This window comes from Neopelma chrysocephalum, unplaced genomic scaffold (assembly GCF_003984885.1).
Source record: "Neopelma chrysocephalum unplaced genomic scaffold, ASM398488v2 Primary Assembly neopelma1_44, whole genome shotgun sequence".
Lineage (NCBI taxonomy): Eukaryota > Metazoa > Chordata > Aves > Passeriformes > Pipridae > Neopelma > Neopelma chrysocephalum.
The window spans coordinates 20,873,657-20,890,468 of NW_020897703.1; the positions used below are offsets into that span (position 1 = coordinate 20,873,657).

Consider the following 16,812-nt stretch of genomic DNA (forward strand, 5'->3'; position numbering starts at 1 on the left):
TAGACAGTGTTGATTTTCATACAACCTGGAGAATGATTGTGATTTCTGATGCTTCTGCTTCCCTTTCAAATCTGGTTGAAACTGCTCGGTGGATCCAGAAGTTCTTGATGAGCAGTGACAGATGGATGAACAGATGATTAAGCAGACAGATAGACAGCAGGAACACATAAGACTCATTTCATTAGGAAAATGGACTGAAAACAGAAGTAGCAGTGGGTACTTGGATATTATTCATATTTTGGTCACCAATTAAAAAAATGTCAAGTTTTTGAAACCATTTCAAAGCTGTAGATGACATCCTTAGTGGTTTAAAAAGCAAAGAAAAAAACAAAGGAACATTACTGAAACTTTTTTCAGCTCCTTTCTTTGGTCAGAACGATACATTTTTTATATTTTGGACTGTATTTTAAACCTTTAAAGCCAGATTCAGCTTGGACAGCCCTGGAAATTTCAATGGAGGATTAATGTGTGTCATTAAGCAAAGAAATATGGTCTAGTAGTTTTCAATAGCAACAAATGCTTGCTATGGTACTTCTCTGACCAACTTATTTATCACTTACTGTAAAGCCTTTGGGCTGCTCCTTTCCTAAATATATGAAATACACATGAAGGAAAGCTGTGAGTGAATTGTGATTTGAGCTGGCTGCTACATTCCTGCAGCAAAGGGCATTCTTGTTCCTAAACATGTTCCTTCCAAGCTGCTCCAGCAGAAAACCAAAAGGAAAGCCCCTTCCTCCATTTACAATTTACTTATTTACTTATATTTACTATGTACTGTAGGAGGTTGTTTACAATAAGCAAATTGATCCAAATCACCATGTAGTCTGACTGTCAGTTATCTGTTAATAGAGAGGGGTTTGGTAGGTGCAGACAGAGAGGGCAAAAAGCAGGAATGCTCTATTGGGTGAGTGATATACATTGTAAATCTACACACAGAAAAAGCAAACCTCCCAGAAGAAAAGCATAAGGAGAAAAACAGCTGGTTAAATCTGAAGATTTCTTTTCAATGGTACTCTCAGCGGAACAGAAAACTCCAGATATTCACAGCCCAGTGACTCCTTTGAACTTCAGTAGCCCTAGAAGGTCATGGAAAAAGTTGGGCTTGGTATTCCCTGTGTAAGAATATATTGGAATGCATTAAGAAGTAAGGCCCCTCTCTCAGCTGTCAAAATAGGGACCCTAGAGCAGAACTTTTACCCTGTACCTGCCTTCCTATGGGCATGCTGCTCTTCCACAGGTGAATCAGGAGTGATCAGGCTTTGTGGCCCAGCAGCAGCAGTCACTGCTGGCTCTTCTGTCTCAAAGCAGGGCACTGTCCCAATACATGACGTGGAACACCAAGTGGCACACATACAAGGTGGGGTTTGCAAAAGCTCTCACCGCTAAACTGCTTCTGCTCCCTTTGAAGTGGGTTCTCACACCTCTGAACTGCTCAGTAAGGCCAGTGGAGAAAGTTTTAAAGATTCTATTCAATGAATATGAGAAACATAACAGAAACAAGGACCAGGAACATCATGGATAGCCTCTTTCTCTGCTTTCCAACTTTGCAGTTTAATTTACCAGTTGATACTGCCTAACAGGTTGCAAAAATCTGCCTTCTCAAGCACTCATGAGAGAGCCTGCAAATTTCCCAAAGCACTTGCATAACATATCCAAGACCAGAGAGGTCTGCTTTGGAACAGTGTCTTAAGGTCAAGTTATCCCACTGAAACACCTATTAGTATAAGGAGAATAGAAAAAAAAATAAAAAATGAGCAAGCCAACAGCACTAGCACAGTCCTGGAAAATATGAAGTCATAAGTAGAGTTCAGCCAGAGCAGACTCCCATCAAATTTTGTTTAAGAGCCAAGTTCCACCCTGAGATATGTGTGAGCTGCATTTTATTTCAGAGGGAACTATGCTGTACTTCATGCCACAGCAAGGGTTGGACACAAACATGCATCTGTTACAAGACAGAGGAGTAAAGCCCACTTCTCTTTTGCATTTTTTCGTTCCATCTGTGTAAATGGAATAGAAAACTTAAAGAAGTGAATAAAAGAGCCAACAGTTTTACAGGGTTTCTCTGTCAAATTTAATTCCTTCTTCCAGAAGACCTGAATGTCTGTGTTTCTAACTCTACTAGGCTATTTCTATAAGACATGGTAGTTTTTCCCTGTGCCACTGCCACCCCCATGAGTGTTAAACAGACAGGCAGAAGCTCTAAGACTTGTCTTTCTAGCTTCTGTGCTCTTGAGAGCCCCTTTAGGAGACAGTCAGCAAGAAATGCTCCCTAGGAGATGCATATGCTTTATGAAGAAGGGACATACACAGCCATCTGGCTTTATCTCCTTAAAGCCTTCCACTGGACATTTTTGCCTGAGAGGTATGAGCTCTTCTACCTGTGGAGGGAAGAAGGAGTGGCAGTGACATTCCCTATCCTGCCTGCATTCCCAGACAGGGGTTAGGCTTGCCGGCACCCTTATGCTGTGCTGAGTTGCATAGCTGGCTTCAGGCAACAGCATTTACCATTGCTGGAGTGGGCAGCGGCTGCACAGCTGGATGTTGGAAGGGACAAAATGATAAAGTCACGGTCACACACTCCTGGAGGCACTGGGATTACCTGGGGAAACTGGGCAGCGGAGTGCCCTACTCCCTGCTGCCAGCTGTGCGCTCGGTAATGCTGAGCTCTGAAGGTTGAATTCCTTCAACTACAATTTAAAAGAGCTCATTCAAGAAGAGGGGAAGGCAAGACTCAGTCCTGCCAAGCGCCGAGTCTGGATTTGAGCAGGAAGTTAAAGTATTTCATATGAGAAACTCTGGTAAATGCAAAAGCTTTTATACCCCAAGGCAATCATTTAAACACTGAATTACCAATTCTGGCTCAAGAATTTCCCATTCCTCATATCTGTTGATGGTTGCCCTATGCTTAACTCTCCAGTAAGCATCTGCTACTGGCTCTAATGGGTAAGATGGACCAATGGCTCCATGCTTTGTACAGCACTTTCATGGGCAGAGCTGAGGAAGATTTGAAGTCCTGGTTAGTCAAGAAAATCCAGGCATCAGGATCAAACCCATGTTGGCGATCACTTGTCATGGATTTTGTAGCAGATGGGAAGAGGTGGCAGCACCCCTTGGAAAGTCTCTTCTCCTTAATAATGGTGTAACTTAACAGACAGCTGGTGAGGGTCAGGGAAGACACACAGGCAGCTGTGGTTATGCCACAACATAACTTCATTGTGCAATGGTAGTGAAACAAAGGATGAGAAAAATCGGCACCAAATCCCATTACTTAGAAGATGGATTGGAAATATTTCAGCAAGGATGGGGAATGGAAATGACAGATATGTGTGGCCCTGGGAGTCTGGAGAGACATATGGCCCTTTAACACAGCTGGCATGCCATGGCTTTGCGCCTGTCAAGGGACTGAGTTTGAATTTCTTGCTACATCTCCCCTCATCCAGGATATGTTTAGTGGGGGCCCGGAGGAGGGGCAGGGGAGCAGGAGGAAATTATCCTCTTAGGGATATGGATGCTCATGTCCACAGACAGCAAGCTGTTACTTTGAAGTGCCAAACAGTGGAAAATAAAATCAATTGCAAAGCTGAACACCAGCATTTATAAGTTTTTCCCTGGCAGACTTCCCTCAGCCACCCACAAGTCCCAGACCTTGCTCTGTGCTGCAGGCAGCAGGGCATGATGGGGAAGGGTTGATCCCTTAGGGCTTGAGAGATTCTTCTCAGGTGAGAACTGTGAAGGAAATCACTTAGGTGGAAAATGACATGTACTACATGTTAAGTTTCCAAGCCTCTTTTTCTCATTCAAGGGGGAAAATACACCCCTCTTCTCTGGAATAAATCATAGACACAGTTTTTAATTACAGAACATGTGCTTCCCTCTCCCCACCAATGACTGCTGCCATTTCGCATCTGACAAAAATAGGCATCCAGACCTCCAAAGGGAGTAGCTTATATTACTCTCTCTGGCCATTTCCAGAAGCTGCCAGGCCCTGTAGGGCCCTGGGGCTGCACCATGTTTGAGAGGGAGGGAGATTTACTCAGCGATTCAGTACTCAGGTCACTTAAAAACAGCACCGTGGAAGCAGCAATGTGGAAGTTGTGCTCCCATCTGCTCTACTACTAGCCTCTAGAGAAAACAGGACACAGGATATGCTTCCTGTCTGGGGAAGGCTTGTAGCAGCCCAGGAAAGAAGGCATGACCTTTCCCTTAAAGGAAATGCAAGTAATGGAGAGAAGTAGAGGGGAGAAGCCTAGGCAGCATTTTTTTCTTAAAAATAGTGTCATGCGGTCGTACCTCCTCTTGCTTTCTCCCCGTGCTCAAAGCTGATCTTTACTTATTTAGCAATGACACATTTTAAACAGTTACATCTCTCTCTGCCACCCCATTGTTGCTGCAGTCATAAACCTTCTGACACAAGTCAGATGCTGTTGAAATGAAAGGTTTCATTCATCGCAAGCAAAGGAAATCAGAGGAGGTACTGCAAGAGCAGAAGGGCTCAGCTCATGCTGTTTCCAGCTCACAAATGGTTATGCCTCCAGGAAGCAGAGATTAAGCATCTCACACAGAACGTGGGAGGAGGAAGAAGGGTCTTTGTCTGAGATTCACAGATTTTAATGGGTTCCAGAAGGGGAAATCTTTTACCAAGGAGCAACAGCAAAGTTCAGAGAAATGCAAAAGCATTTATCTCTCTAGTTGTGTTCCTGCCTGTCAAAGCAGGAGGGGTGATTTACTTCTCCTTGGTACAAGGAGTCCCTTATGGATCATTAATCCACGGGGAGAATGAGCTCAGGAGCCAGAGACATCTCTTCTTAATGTGCAAGAATCTTGAGTCAGCAAGAAATATTCTTCTTTAGGAGCATATAGGGAGCATAGTTTTTCTCTATTTTCTCCCCACTATCCCCTGTTTTCAATAGTATTATCTACAGGAGCTCTAGTTATCAGTGATATATTACTTTGCCTTCATTAAAAGCTGTGGTGATAGTAGATGAGGCTGCTGTGAGCTAAACCAAGCAGAGTAATATTAAAAAATTAAGATCTGAAATCTGATACAAAGTCCAGTAAAATCAATATGAACAGTTCCAGGGTACAAGTATCTCAACAGCACTGATTTTGGCAATACAAGGATAACTTGCAGTAAGTAAGGCATTTCTTGAGAAGCTCTGCAGAAACAGGAGGAGACAGAAATGGTTGACTATTTGTTTACATGCCAGGACCTCAGGTGATCTCAGGTGATGAAGCTTTCTGTTTACAGCTAGAGCTGATCAGAAAACATGCACCAAAACTTATGGTAGAAAAGGGGTTAGATCTGGTGGATATCTCTTGTTAATATGTTCCCATTTGCTTAGGAGTAATAAAAAGAAAAATAGTCTCATTTTGTCTCATTTTTATTCTGTGAAAACACCTGAAAATATTTCCATAATTTCTCAGTTGCTAAGTGAGGAGCATTAAAGTCTGGCTATATATATATTCACAATATGTAGTCATTTACAAAGTGCCACTATTCTGTAGTGGATGGCATTTTATACTCTGTACCTCGGCAAAAAAAGTGCAGCAGAGAATTACATTTCTGTATTCAAATCTCCCAAGAAGCACTCACTCCATGCTTAGATTTGCCAGGTTCCACATAAGTCTGGTAAATCCACATCCTTATTGCTGTAAATGACTTACAAGATCAGAAATGTGTCTAAAAAGGAAAACCCAAAGCTGGCTGGTGTTCTCGGGTTTTATGCTCTCCTGTGTGCCTGCGTGTGCACACAGCATCCTTTATTTTGGTTCTTTGTAGCACAGTTAGGTTTTGACAAATTGAAAAGTATGAAGATTAGAACAATCATGCTTACATGTATTACCACCTACTACTTCATTTCTTCCATGGTGCTTAAATGCTCAGGCATGTGGCTTTGAAACACATTACCTTTAATGCACTTAAAAAACTCTGCTGGATTTCCAGCTTGCTTTGATCTCCACAGTCTAGAGACTATCTCAGAGAATACAAGTAAATATATTTAGGGGGAAAATATCTTCAAGGAGAAAACCCTAAAGTCCTTCCACCTTGATATGCATTTCCAGTTGATGTGATACTTAAGATTGTTTTTTACATTTTATCTTTATGCTTCAGGAGGCCTAAATCTGTGTCCAGAGTCAGCAACTTGATAAGGTAACTTTGGAAGATAGATAAGGTCAGTGCCCCTAATAATGAGCACTGAAGTGTCAAATAATGGTTTGGTGATTTTTGTTTAAAAAAGAGATGGAAGGAGAGATGAATTCTGTTCTGAGAAATTTACAGACTAAACAAAGCAAAAAGGATACATTTTTGCAATGAAGAAGACTATTTTGTCGAGAGGGAATGGGAAGGATGCAAGAGGAAAGCCAGTAAGAGCTTGCTATTAATCAAGGAGACATTAGCTGGAGAGCTGGAAACAGAGGAAAGACAGCTAAGGCTCAAGGCTATGAGGAAAACAACTTCTTTCTGGGACTATACAACAGCATCCTTTCCATCTCTCGCCACGCCAAGTCACCATGCATCACCATGCCTTTATGGTAATGGTTTGGACTTGAAGAAATCTCAGTTGTCCTCTGGGACAGCAACTTGATATGAGGTCTGGGTTCTTGGATCAGGGTGTGGGATGATTAACTTGAGAAAGAGAGAGCATTAGCTGGGGAGATATGGTGAGGTGCGTGGGCAAGTAAGCAGCATAGCAGAGGTGCCTTGAGGAACCAGATCCATACAGATCTACAAAAGGGGAGATATAAGGTGATTTTTCAGTTTTTTGAGGATGATCAAGGGTCCAGTCACTAGCCATTTCTTGAGCTCTAGGTATGGAAGAGAAGACAACTTTCAGTGGGAGATGGTAAAGCGCCAAAGGCAATCAGCAAGGTTTCCGAAGAATTTGTTTCTTCCTATTAGGTGGACAGAACCTTCATGAGAAGGACCTACAAAGCACTCTTTGAATAGAATGGGTTGGGTTGGAAGGGACCTTAAAGATTATCTGTTTCCAACCATACCCTCATGGTCAGTGACATCTTCTACTAGACCATGTTGCTCAAATCCCCATCCAACCTGGCCTTCTCCTCCCTGAGCTGGTGGTGTTCTTAGCTGTGTTGATGTTAGCAGAAGCTATTCCCTGCACTCTTCTTCATGACTGGAGCAGGGATAGAGGGTGAGTAATAGGAAAAGCTGAGTAGTTTTGAAAAAGAGTGAAAAAAAACATGATTTCCCCTTTTCCCAAAGCAAAGGGGAAGCAGGAACTTGGTGCTCAGTGGCAGTTCATTTTTCCCGGTGTGCTCAGCACCTCACGTAGAGTTTTCTGTAGAAATGCAGCCTAATCCTGTGTATATGGCCCTGTTTCCACCAAAGGCTTAATTGCCTTTAGTAACTGGTAGTATAAGCTTCTCTAAACTCAAAAATAGTCCCTGTGAATTCAGTGAGGGAAAAACTGGATTTCTAGGCAACAGAGTCCAAAAATTAAAGTCTACTGGCACAATTATGGAAATTCAAGAGAGACAGACAGTAATCAACTCTCCCAATTGTGTGATCCAGAATGTAAGAAGCATGTCCCAGGTTGTAAATAAAAATTCCTATGTGATGACAGGAAAGATCTGGAGTGGGGAAGTGTTGTTTCTTAGCAAACTGTGAAGATGAGAGAGCAAAGAGAAATTACTAGAGAAGATAAGAGGGAAAGGGAGTGGAAGAGGGGACAACTCCCAAAGGAAACAAAGCCTCAGCCGAGAGGGTGACAGGGAAAAATTTATGTCTTCCTTGCCTGTTCTTTTCTTCCTTCCCACTGACAGGATTATGGAGGGTCCTTGAAAGAAGGGAGGACATGACATTTGACAACTGGGAGCTGCGTGTCCTATGTTCACATATGAGCATTTACCCATGAGCTAAGAAAGGGACAGACAGGAAGGATTAGGAAGTGCAGAGGATATCTGAACTAGACAAAATGAAAGAGAAGGTGTGAGAGAAGTCACAGATACATCAAGGATTTAATTTTATGCTTTCTTTATTGGATAGGGAGGGGATTGTGTTCATTGATAGAAGAACAACCTCAGCTAGATCATGAGTGCTGGTTATAAAAGCTTCAGGAAATAACAAACGACTGAAAAAGTAATTTCATAATAAATTGCCAAATTTCTAACCCTGACACATGTTAAGAAAATCTTGAAAGCAGAATTCAACAATACATCCCAGGAGATAGAAATAAAATATAAAAATCCACTGTCTCACTTTAAACATCAATTTTTTTGAAAATGTACACATTTCCTGAATGCTTCAATTACTGCATTTTCATGGTAACTCTTCACAATCCACTAGAAATATTTTTTTCCCTCTACTCATTCATACATGTAACTCTTTAATCACCTGTGGTTAAGTGATTTGTTGGCTATTTGTTTTACATAAGGATTATTTAGCTTACCTAAAGTCAGCCATAGAGAGCTGCTTTTTCATCCCTTTTTAAGTGACTGGCATTTTTGAAGCATCCAGTTAGCAGACTAGAAGCATCTTGCTTTTTTCTTATTAAGAATGTTTTTTTCAAAGAAAACAAGCTTATTTTTCTTGTGTACAAAGAAGAAGTTTGTCTACCAAAAAAAAAAGTTAAACTGGAGTAACAATTCTGTGAAAGCTATTCCAGTATAAGTTAATTTTCTCATAACTGTTTAAGGTGGACAAAGAATTATGTAATATGATTGAAATGATTCTTGAATAAGTATTCTGTTTCCAAAGGAGGGTAGTTGTTCTTTAAAGAATAAGTTTTATTTCAGTATGAATATACTAATATGGCCAGTGTTTCTAGAAAACTATCCTGAAGATGCAGCTCACAAATTCTCCCAGCACAGATGAGCTACAAGAGGAACACAAACCTGACCAAATCTCCTGCCTACTTAAGGTTTAAACTTGAACCATTCACTGCCTGAAGAACAATTCAGACTTGGTCTTTACTAATCTGTAAAAGGGGTCCTTCCCTTTTAAATAGCCTGATCATATGGAACAGCTACTTCCTCCTTGTTGCTTAAGTAAATTTCATTGCATTTCTCTGGAAATTTGTTTATATGTGAACATGGGTCCTGTAATAGTCTATTCAATGGATTCAGGGAAATCCTGTAGGTGCTTAGATTCAAAACACAGAGTGATTCACTGTCTATATCACCATGAGCTGCCAGGCTTTGTCTGTATATTCATATGGTCAGCAGAGACACCTGAACCTGACATCTGCAAGGAATAATCTGTATAAGTCTAATGTTTTACTATATCATATAAAAAAGGTATTTTATAAGGTTTTCCAACTTTTTTCCTATAGCTCTAATCATCCTCTTGCTTCCTTTCTTGTTAACGAATGTATTCCTTTGCTAAGCCTTCAAAATTATATTAATTTTTTCTGCTGCTTTTGAAGATATCTATCATCTGAAAAGGGAAACATGAGCTTGTGAATATTGGTGGATATGGTCAGGGAAATAAAAGGCTCCACACCCAGAAGTCTGACTAGTTAAAAGCCACATAAGTAGTGGAAAGGGTGGTGTATATACAAATGTATGTCTTTGTATAGGTATGCATACAAATATACAGTATATTATATATACATACACTCTGTGTGATTATATATGTGCATATATATAGAAGTCAAACCCTTTTTCTTGGTTTGGTGTTAGTAAAACAGTCTCTGCAATTCTAAATATCTACAAATATGTAAGGTCTTGATGTCTGATTCTGCATTGCTGTGACCTTGTCACACATACTCTTTGTTGTGTGGACTGCCTCATAAAACTAGATATTTTAAACGTAGTTCCCAGTAAAATAGGCATTTATCACTCATGATAACATGGAACTGTCTCAGGGTGTGTTCAAAAGCCCCCCTGCAACTTACTGATAAAAAGCTTAACTCCATTTCAGGGCTTATCTGAAGAAGAAAGAGGTAGACCTTCATGAAATAACTGAATTTGTTTTTTTCTCTTAAGATGAAAAAGAGAGGCAGAAGAAAGGGAAAAAAAATTCACTTTAAAACTCCAATGCAGCAGAACAAGTTTAACCCATTGAGATTTTAAGTGAAGTTTTCTGTTTCATCAGGAAGAACCCTGTGGTGAAACATATGTCAGAAGAGAAGCAGATATGAGAAACTGGCCTACTTTGCATATGAGATGATTAATTAAGAGGAAAATCACTTAGCCAGATGTCTCATTGGTGAAACTACACGTGCAAGGTACATCTGCAGTAAGGGAGCAGCATAGCACAGACAGTGCATTTGATTTCCATGCTAACATAGCAGACATAGGAATCTGGTGTGAATTAGATCATGCTGACTCTTGGAGAAACAGAGGAGTACAGACCTTATTTCAGCTACAAATTATGAGCTGCATGTCTGCTGTTATAATGCTGCACTATTGTTGCTTGATGCAGTTGAGTTATTGCTTATGAATAAATTATCCAGAGAAGACAGTCCTTTTCTCTATCCACATTCATAAATTGTTCACAAACCAAACCTGATTTCTCCAAGTGCCACTTTACTTCATTCACCAAGTAGTTTTTCAGAATGCTTAGAAGCTGGTGAATTTTTCATCAACTCATTACCTGGGTAACACTTTCAAATTTGTTTGACTTAGGAATTTAAGTCTTTCAGAACTAAATAAAACACAATCTGTCTGCTATCTGAATACTTGCCCACCTAAGGTGTTCATATATTCTTGTCATCATGGCACCTGGGTGTCCCCCAATTTTTCATGCACTTTCTATCACTTGTATGTGAAGTAAAAAATGGTAAAAAAAAAGATCCTGCTTATGCTAAATGCTGTTTTTAAAAGTTTTCTGGTCTTTCTGTGGGAAACAAGTAGGCCAGTTACTAAATGACTTCTGAGCTATGTTTTTTTCCTAAGCATACATTATGAAATTAGGGAGCGGGAAGTAAAGATCTGTCACCCCAGTAGATCTACTGGAATCAAACCAACTTCTACCTCCTGGCTGCTATAAATTCCTTCCCATAGCTAAAGCTGCCTCACCAACAGTGTGCATGGAAAGCAGTCATTTCTCTGCTACCTGTAATGTCTCCTCTTTATGTAGTCTACCTTGTAACAAATGTGGATAGAGCCTTTCCCAAATCTTCATTCATGAAGCCTAGCCATGACTGACTGATGATGTAGTCTACCAGCCTTTTGAAGAAGAGGTGCCTGTAGAGTACCTAGTACAATCAGATCCCTCTGTTGGCTTGAATTTCTCTATGCTATAGGAATACTAATCCCTCCCCAACAATAGAGACAGGCACTCCATAGAGCAGACACACAAACAGACTTTCATTAGAGAATGCAGTCCTGAAAGCCTGTTTTACAAAAGACTTTGCTGATTGGACTTAGTCATTTGAACAGTGATGGATACAGGGTATATTCCACAAGAGCCTAGAAAGAAAGGTGCAGCAGTATCAGCAATGAGATGCAGACACTGCAGAATTCTGTAATATTAATGTGTATTAATATTAATGTAATATATGCTTAAGCACATAACATGCCATAACCTGAATCTTTAACATCTACTGTGTAAATATTTTTTCTTTCTTTCTTTTTTTTTTTTTATTGATGACCAGAAATGCTGAGAATTGTGTATTTTAAAACAGCAGACTCTTATTTGGGTTGACATTTCCTCTATTCTCTCCATCTCAGCGGTTTGCCAACATTTCTGCGGTTAATTACTGAAATTTCAGGTACATTCTGAGCCTTTCAATTCCCAGACTTTCACATCAACATGTCAGGCAATGAGGGTATCAGGAGAGCCCTGGGGTATAAAGCCAAATTTTCCTATTCATATGCACAATGGTAGGAAATAAACATACAAGCAGAGACATTCAATTTACATAAATGCTTGTGGGACATGTTTTGAGACTTGTGTGCTAAGAATGAGAGGTTATTATAGTCTATAGGCTTCCTTGCTTATAAATGCTTACAGATTTAACAGTGAAGACCAAATTTTCATAATCAATAGCCTCTGTTTTTGTTTATTAGTTACTATCACAGGCAAGTGCTTCTGTTGATTAAGGGCAATGAAATCACATCTACTGCCAAGGCGTGAATAACATGATTAAAACCTTATAGGGTTCATTCAAGGCTTTTCACAGGCCCTGTGAGAAAGGTAAGTGGTATTGCTCAAGCAACATTTAAAGGACCAGTTTCCAGCCCCAAAATATATCTCATTATGAGTTAAAGATTGGGCAAGGCTGTTCTCAGAAACAGAGATTCCCCATTCACAGCCATAAATCACTCTACGTTTATCAGGGGCCACCTTTCCCAAGCTCTCAGCATCTCTGGAGGGGACAGCCCACACATACCTGACTCATTTTCCCAGAAGCCCTACCATTATTGTGGCTAGAGAAGCTTGGCATGATGGAGCCAAGACCTCCTGCTCATAGGACAGGGCAGCACAGGGTCTGCTCCCCTAAGCAGGGCAGGCCTTGTACTTGGGCTACTGCTGGATGGCAGATGGCAATGCAGGTAGAGTGCATACAGCTCAAAAGGCTGGCTTTGCTTCATTCAATTCCTCAAACTCTTCCTCTGTTTGCAGATGAGCATGGGCTGAGGACCAACCTTGCTTCCTGTTTTCCTTTTGGGCCAATTCTTCCACATAGCACAGATCACACTACTTCACTATCCACCCAGAAGGAAGACCTTATCTGCTGACGAGTGATGAGGAAGAGAAGCCTCCACAGACTGCTCTCCTCAACTACTAATTCCTTTGACAGCTGGTATTTGGACTATAAAGAGGCCTCAGATAAAACATTCCCAGCATGCCGAGTACAGATTAAATCCCGTAAGTTACAGAGCACCTTCTCCAAGGGGATGAACACCTTTGACCCGTAAAGATGGCTTTACATAGATCACTGACTCCCAAGATTGAACCTTTGACCCAGTGGTGTTTATTGTGTGAGTTCTTCACCTCATTCGAGCTGTCCCGTTGCCTCAAAATAGGATCACTGCAGTCTAAAAGGAAGAGCAAAAAGGCTGCCATCTGAACAGAGATTGCCAAACCTATGGAATTTCTCAGGTTTCATAGTAAGTCAGGCAGCTACTGCTTGTACATCTGAGCAGAGGTGGGAGGAAGCAAAAGCATCACCAGAAGGCGATGCATTTAGAAGTGATGCATTTAAAAATTAAGAAATTCACATTCCTGTAGTCAGGTTAAGTCCCTTTTAAATCAGAAGAAGAGGGAAAAAAAGAAGAGGAAAAACGAGGAGGAAGAGAAGAAGAAGAGGAGGAAGAAGACGGCAACAAAGAAGAAAAAAAAGAAACTGAAGATATATTCACAGCACAATATTATATTGAATCTGAGCCAATAAAATTCAAGCCTAACTCCATTTTTTGGTTTTAGCTTCTTTTCTTAGGTATTCTATTTTATTCTAGCCACATACAAATGTCCATTAACAGTGAACAGTGGAGTAAATATACACCCACTGCCCAACATCAGCAGGCTGAACCACTGTCTCCCCTGCCTCTGTTCTGTATACAGACAGCCCACTCAGACTGCTGGGATATCTAAGCTGGACATGGGAAGTGCCCAAGGTTAGATGGTGTGACCTCCCCATGTAAAGGCAGAATACATTTGCGGAGTTCACAGAGTTGAATATTTTAAATCTGAAACAGTAGCCTGCTCCCACCTGGATTGCCAGGATCATACTGTATTTATAGAAGGAATAAAAATTTCTTATCAGCCATGAGTGAATACAAGGAGATAAGCAAAGTACATGAGCTTTTTGGTAACTTAACACTGTTCAGTTTACATCAGTAGGCAGCTTCTCTGTGGTCTCACCTGCAGGTACTCAGCAAAGAATTATTATGTTTAAAATAGTCAAAGGTTTTTGCTGGTATTTTATGCATTTTCACACCCGTCTCAAAGATTTTCACTGTGGCTACGAAGCAAATTTTGTTTTCCCACTTACTCTGCTTCTCTGGCAAACATCTGCTGTCCATGCTGTGCAGTGCCTGTCAATACAATGAACATTCAATGTCTTTTTTCTTGAAAAAAACTACAATAATTGTACTAGGAAATAAGATCCTTTTCCTAAAGACCTTCCCTCAAAACCTCAACCATTATTAAAACAAAGCTTGAATTACACAGGAATATGGTACTATCAGACTTTCCTCTAATTTAAGTTTGTTCTTAAATTCTAAATTTGACTCATGCAGTTTGAACAAAAATAAAAAAAAAGAATAACCAAAGACAGACTTAAACAAAATACAGGGACCTTCTGCTGAATCAGTAGGGGAAATTATGAGGGCAAATAAAGAACATATTGTCCCTATTTTTCATACAGAATACTTCTTCTAGCTGTATTGCAAGTCATTTATTTTCCCAGACAATCATATGATCTTAAAATAGTTTAAGCTGAGAATTTCTGACCAGATTTTGGAAAAAACAAGAGAACCTGATGTATCAGCCTTTTTTCATTATGAACAGACAAAAGGCCCCATGGGGCACTAACTCCTCATCCAGATCCCCCCTAGGGCCTTCTGTGGCATCCTGTGACAACCTGGGTCTGTCAGAGAAGTGATTTGTAATGCATTCAGGACTACAGAGCTGGCCCCGGATATGTCACTTGGACAAGCCTGTCACTAAAGACGCAAAATTGGATCTGGACCCTTGCTGATATTTCACAATCTGCAAGATGCACATCTGTGAGTCATGACCACCATCCTGGACACACTTGGAGAGCACCAATGGCAGTAATTTACTCAAGCTTTTCCAAACCCAAACCCTCAGAATCCTGAATTAGCCTGCATGTTTCTTTCCTATCAATAACAGAAAACAAGTTATAATATTCTAAACTGTAGAGTGAAATAGAATAAAATATAAAGGTAGCATCTAATCTTTCTTGTCAGTTAGAACTTACAAAAAGGACTAAAAAGTGTACACCAAATGCTGTAAATAGAAATTGCTCGTTGGGATTCCAGAGATTCCACTTACTCTGTCTTTTCTGCTGGATCAGCCTGCCTCATTCAGAGCTTGGGAAATATTTTTAGTGTCTACAGCCATACAAAACAAATATCCTCACAGCAATATCTGGATCAAACCCTGAATTGCAGGCTGCTCCGGGTAATGCTGTCTGTACTTTCTGCCTTCACGACCGGTACCACTGTATGATAAACAATTCTGCTATTGGCAATTTATTTATTAAAAAGAAAACAAAAGTAGTGTCTTGAATTTAAATGGGAAAGATCACACTAAAACCATGGAAAAAATATGGACATATTGCAGCACCAAAACCTTAGAGTTTTCTCAGCTTATCTAATGATAATCCACCTCCTTTCCCTCCACTTTCTTTTTAATACTGTACCAAAATGAACACTACCATTCTGCAGTTGAGTCTCTGTGTTCACTTGACTGTTCGGGCCAAATTCTCTCCTTTAAAATTTACTGAAATATAGGGAGTTACGCAAACAGAGGACTTGCCCTCCTGTACTCTCTCTTGCTGAGAAACCAGTCTGGCTGTCCGTAAGCCCATGTTTCTAAATTTCCAGGAGCAGAAACACATTGTGGCTTTAAATATAGACCGTCAGTTTGTGGCTTGCGTCTCATGTTACACACAGACAGCTTGAAATTCTAAATGCAAGTCGGGCAACACCAATAATATCTCAGAAAAGTGTCAGTACGCTTTTAAAATGCCCTATATTTTAATTCCTGAAGGGGGGGGGAACATTCAAATGAAACTTTTCTAAGCTGGGGTTTAGGCGGAAACATTACTAACTTTGCTTGGTTCTATTCAGGAGCCAGAGTTTGCAGAGCCTGTTTCAGTTCTTCACTCACACACGCGCGCACACAAACACAAAGAGTAAAAAAAGAAAACAGTTTCTTCACAGTTGTTTTTTTCTTCAGGATTAGTCTCAGGCGTTCTCTTTTTTTTCCCCCCATATAAAATGCATTAGACAATCTTTTCCTTAAGCGACAGACTGATAAGTCCACTATTATTGTAAGGAAAGGGGGGGGTAAGGGTACTCACGTGGTTGAGATGTCGCATTGTTTTGGGAACTCATAATTTACGCCTTTGAAAAATGCCTTATTTGTGTTGACAGTCTCTCTTCCCTGCTCAAAACTGACGGCGGGATTGAACAGAACAGCTGGAAGAACCCAGGAAAATGCTTCTCTTGTTCGGGCTCTCCTTGCCTGGCTCCTGACCCCTTTACAACTGGAAAAGGAAACAGCACATGTGTCATTCTCTTTTGCCTGTGTAGCTCACATGAGCGGGGAGGGGCACCCATTTGCAGATAGCAGTAACTGTATTCAAGTTTTGCAAGTTGGATATATTCCACCCCTTTGCTTTTATTAGGCAGCAACCAGTGGAAAGAAAATGATCTTTTCATTCTTAGCCAAACGTAGACACACCTATTAAATGCGCTTCCCAAACTCCTAACCACAGATGTTGATATTATTTCTTTAAGTGCAAAACTTGCTGCTGACTCCCTAAAATGCCTACCATCAGTGGGTAAGATTGAAAATAAGGTTTTCAATTTTCATTGCCCAGCATCATCCTTAGCACTCACAGTCTAACTAATTCTGTCCTTTTAACAGGTGAAAATTGAGAATGGCATTTACTGGGTCAGCATATAGCATGAATCTACACTGTGCTCAAAACAAGAGGGAAATAGTGGCTGCAGCACAGGTTGAGGCACTGGCAACTCCATTCCTGGCCCTGACACAGGCTTCTTATGGCACCTTTGGCAAAATATTTAATCTCTACCCCATTTTACCATTGGCAGAATAAAGATGAGAAAATTGGTTTCCTCCTAGTCTTGGTATATTCTTGGTATATTTATTTAATCTACAGGAAGGCAATGTTTATAAATAATTGG

The 16,812-nt window shown here is 40.5% G+C and overlaps 1 protein-coding gene across 1 annotated transcript in view; it reads right to left on the minus strand.

Annotated features, from left to right (window-relative positions):
• GYPC (glycophorin C (Gerbich blood group)) overlaps positions 1-16,167 on the minus strand; it is a 30,669-nt gene extending 14,502 nt beyond the window's left edge. The window contains exon 1 of the mRNA XM_027678925.1: positions 15,963-16,167. Within this exon, the coding sequence (XP_027534726.1) occupies positions 15,963-15,996 (34 nt within the window). The 5' untranslated portion in view covers positions 15,997-16,167. The remainder of the gene's footprint in view (positions 1-15,962) is intronic.
• Between the last annotated feature and the right edge of the window lie 645 nt (positions 16,168-16,812).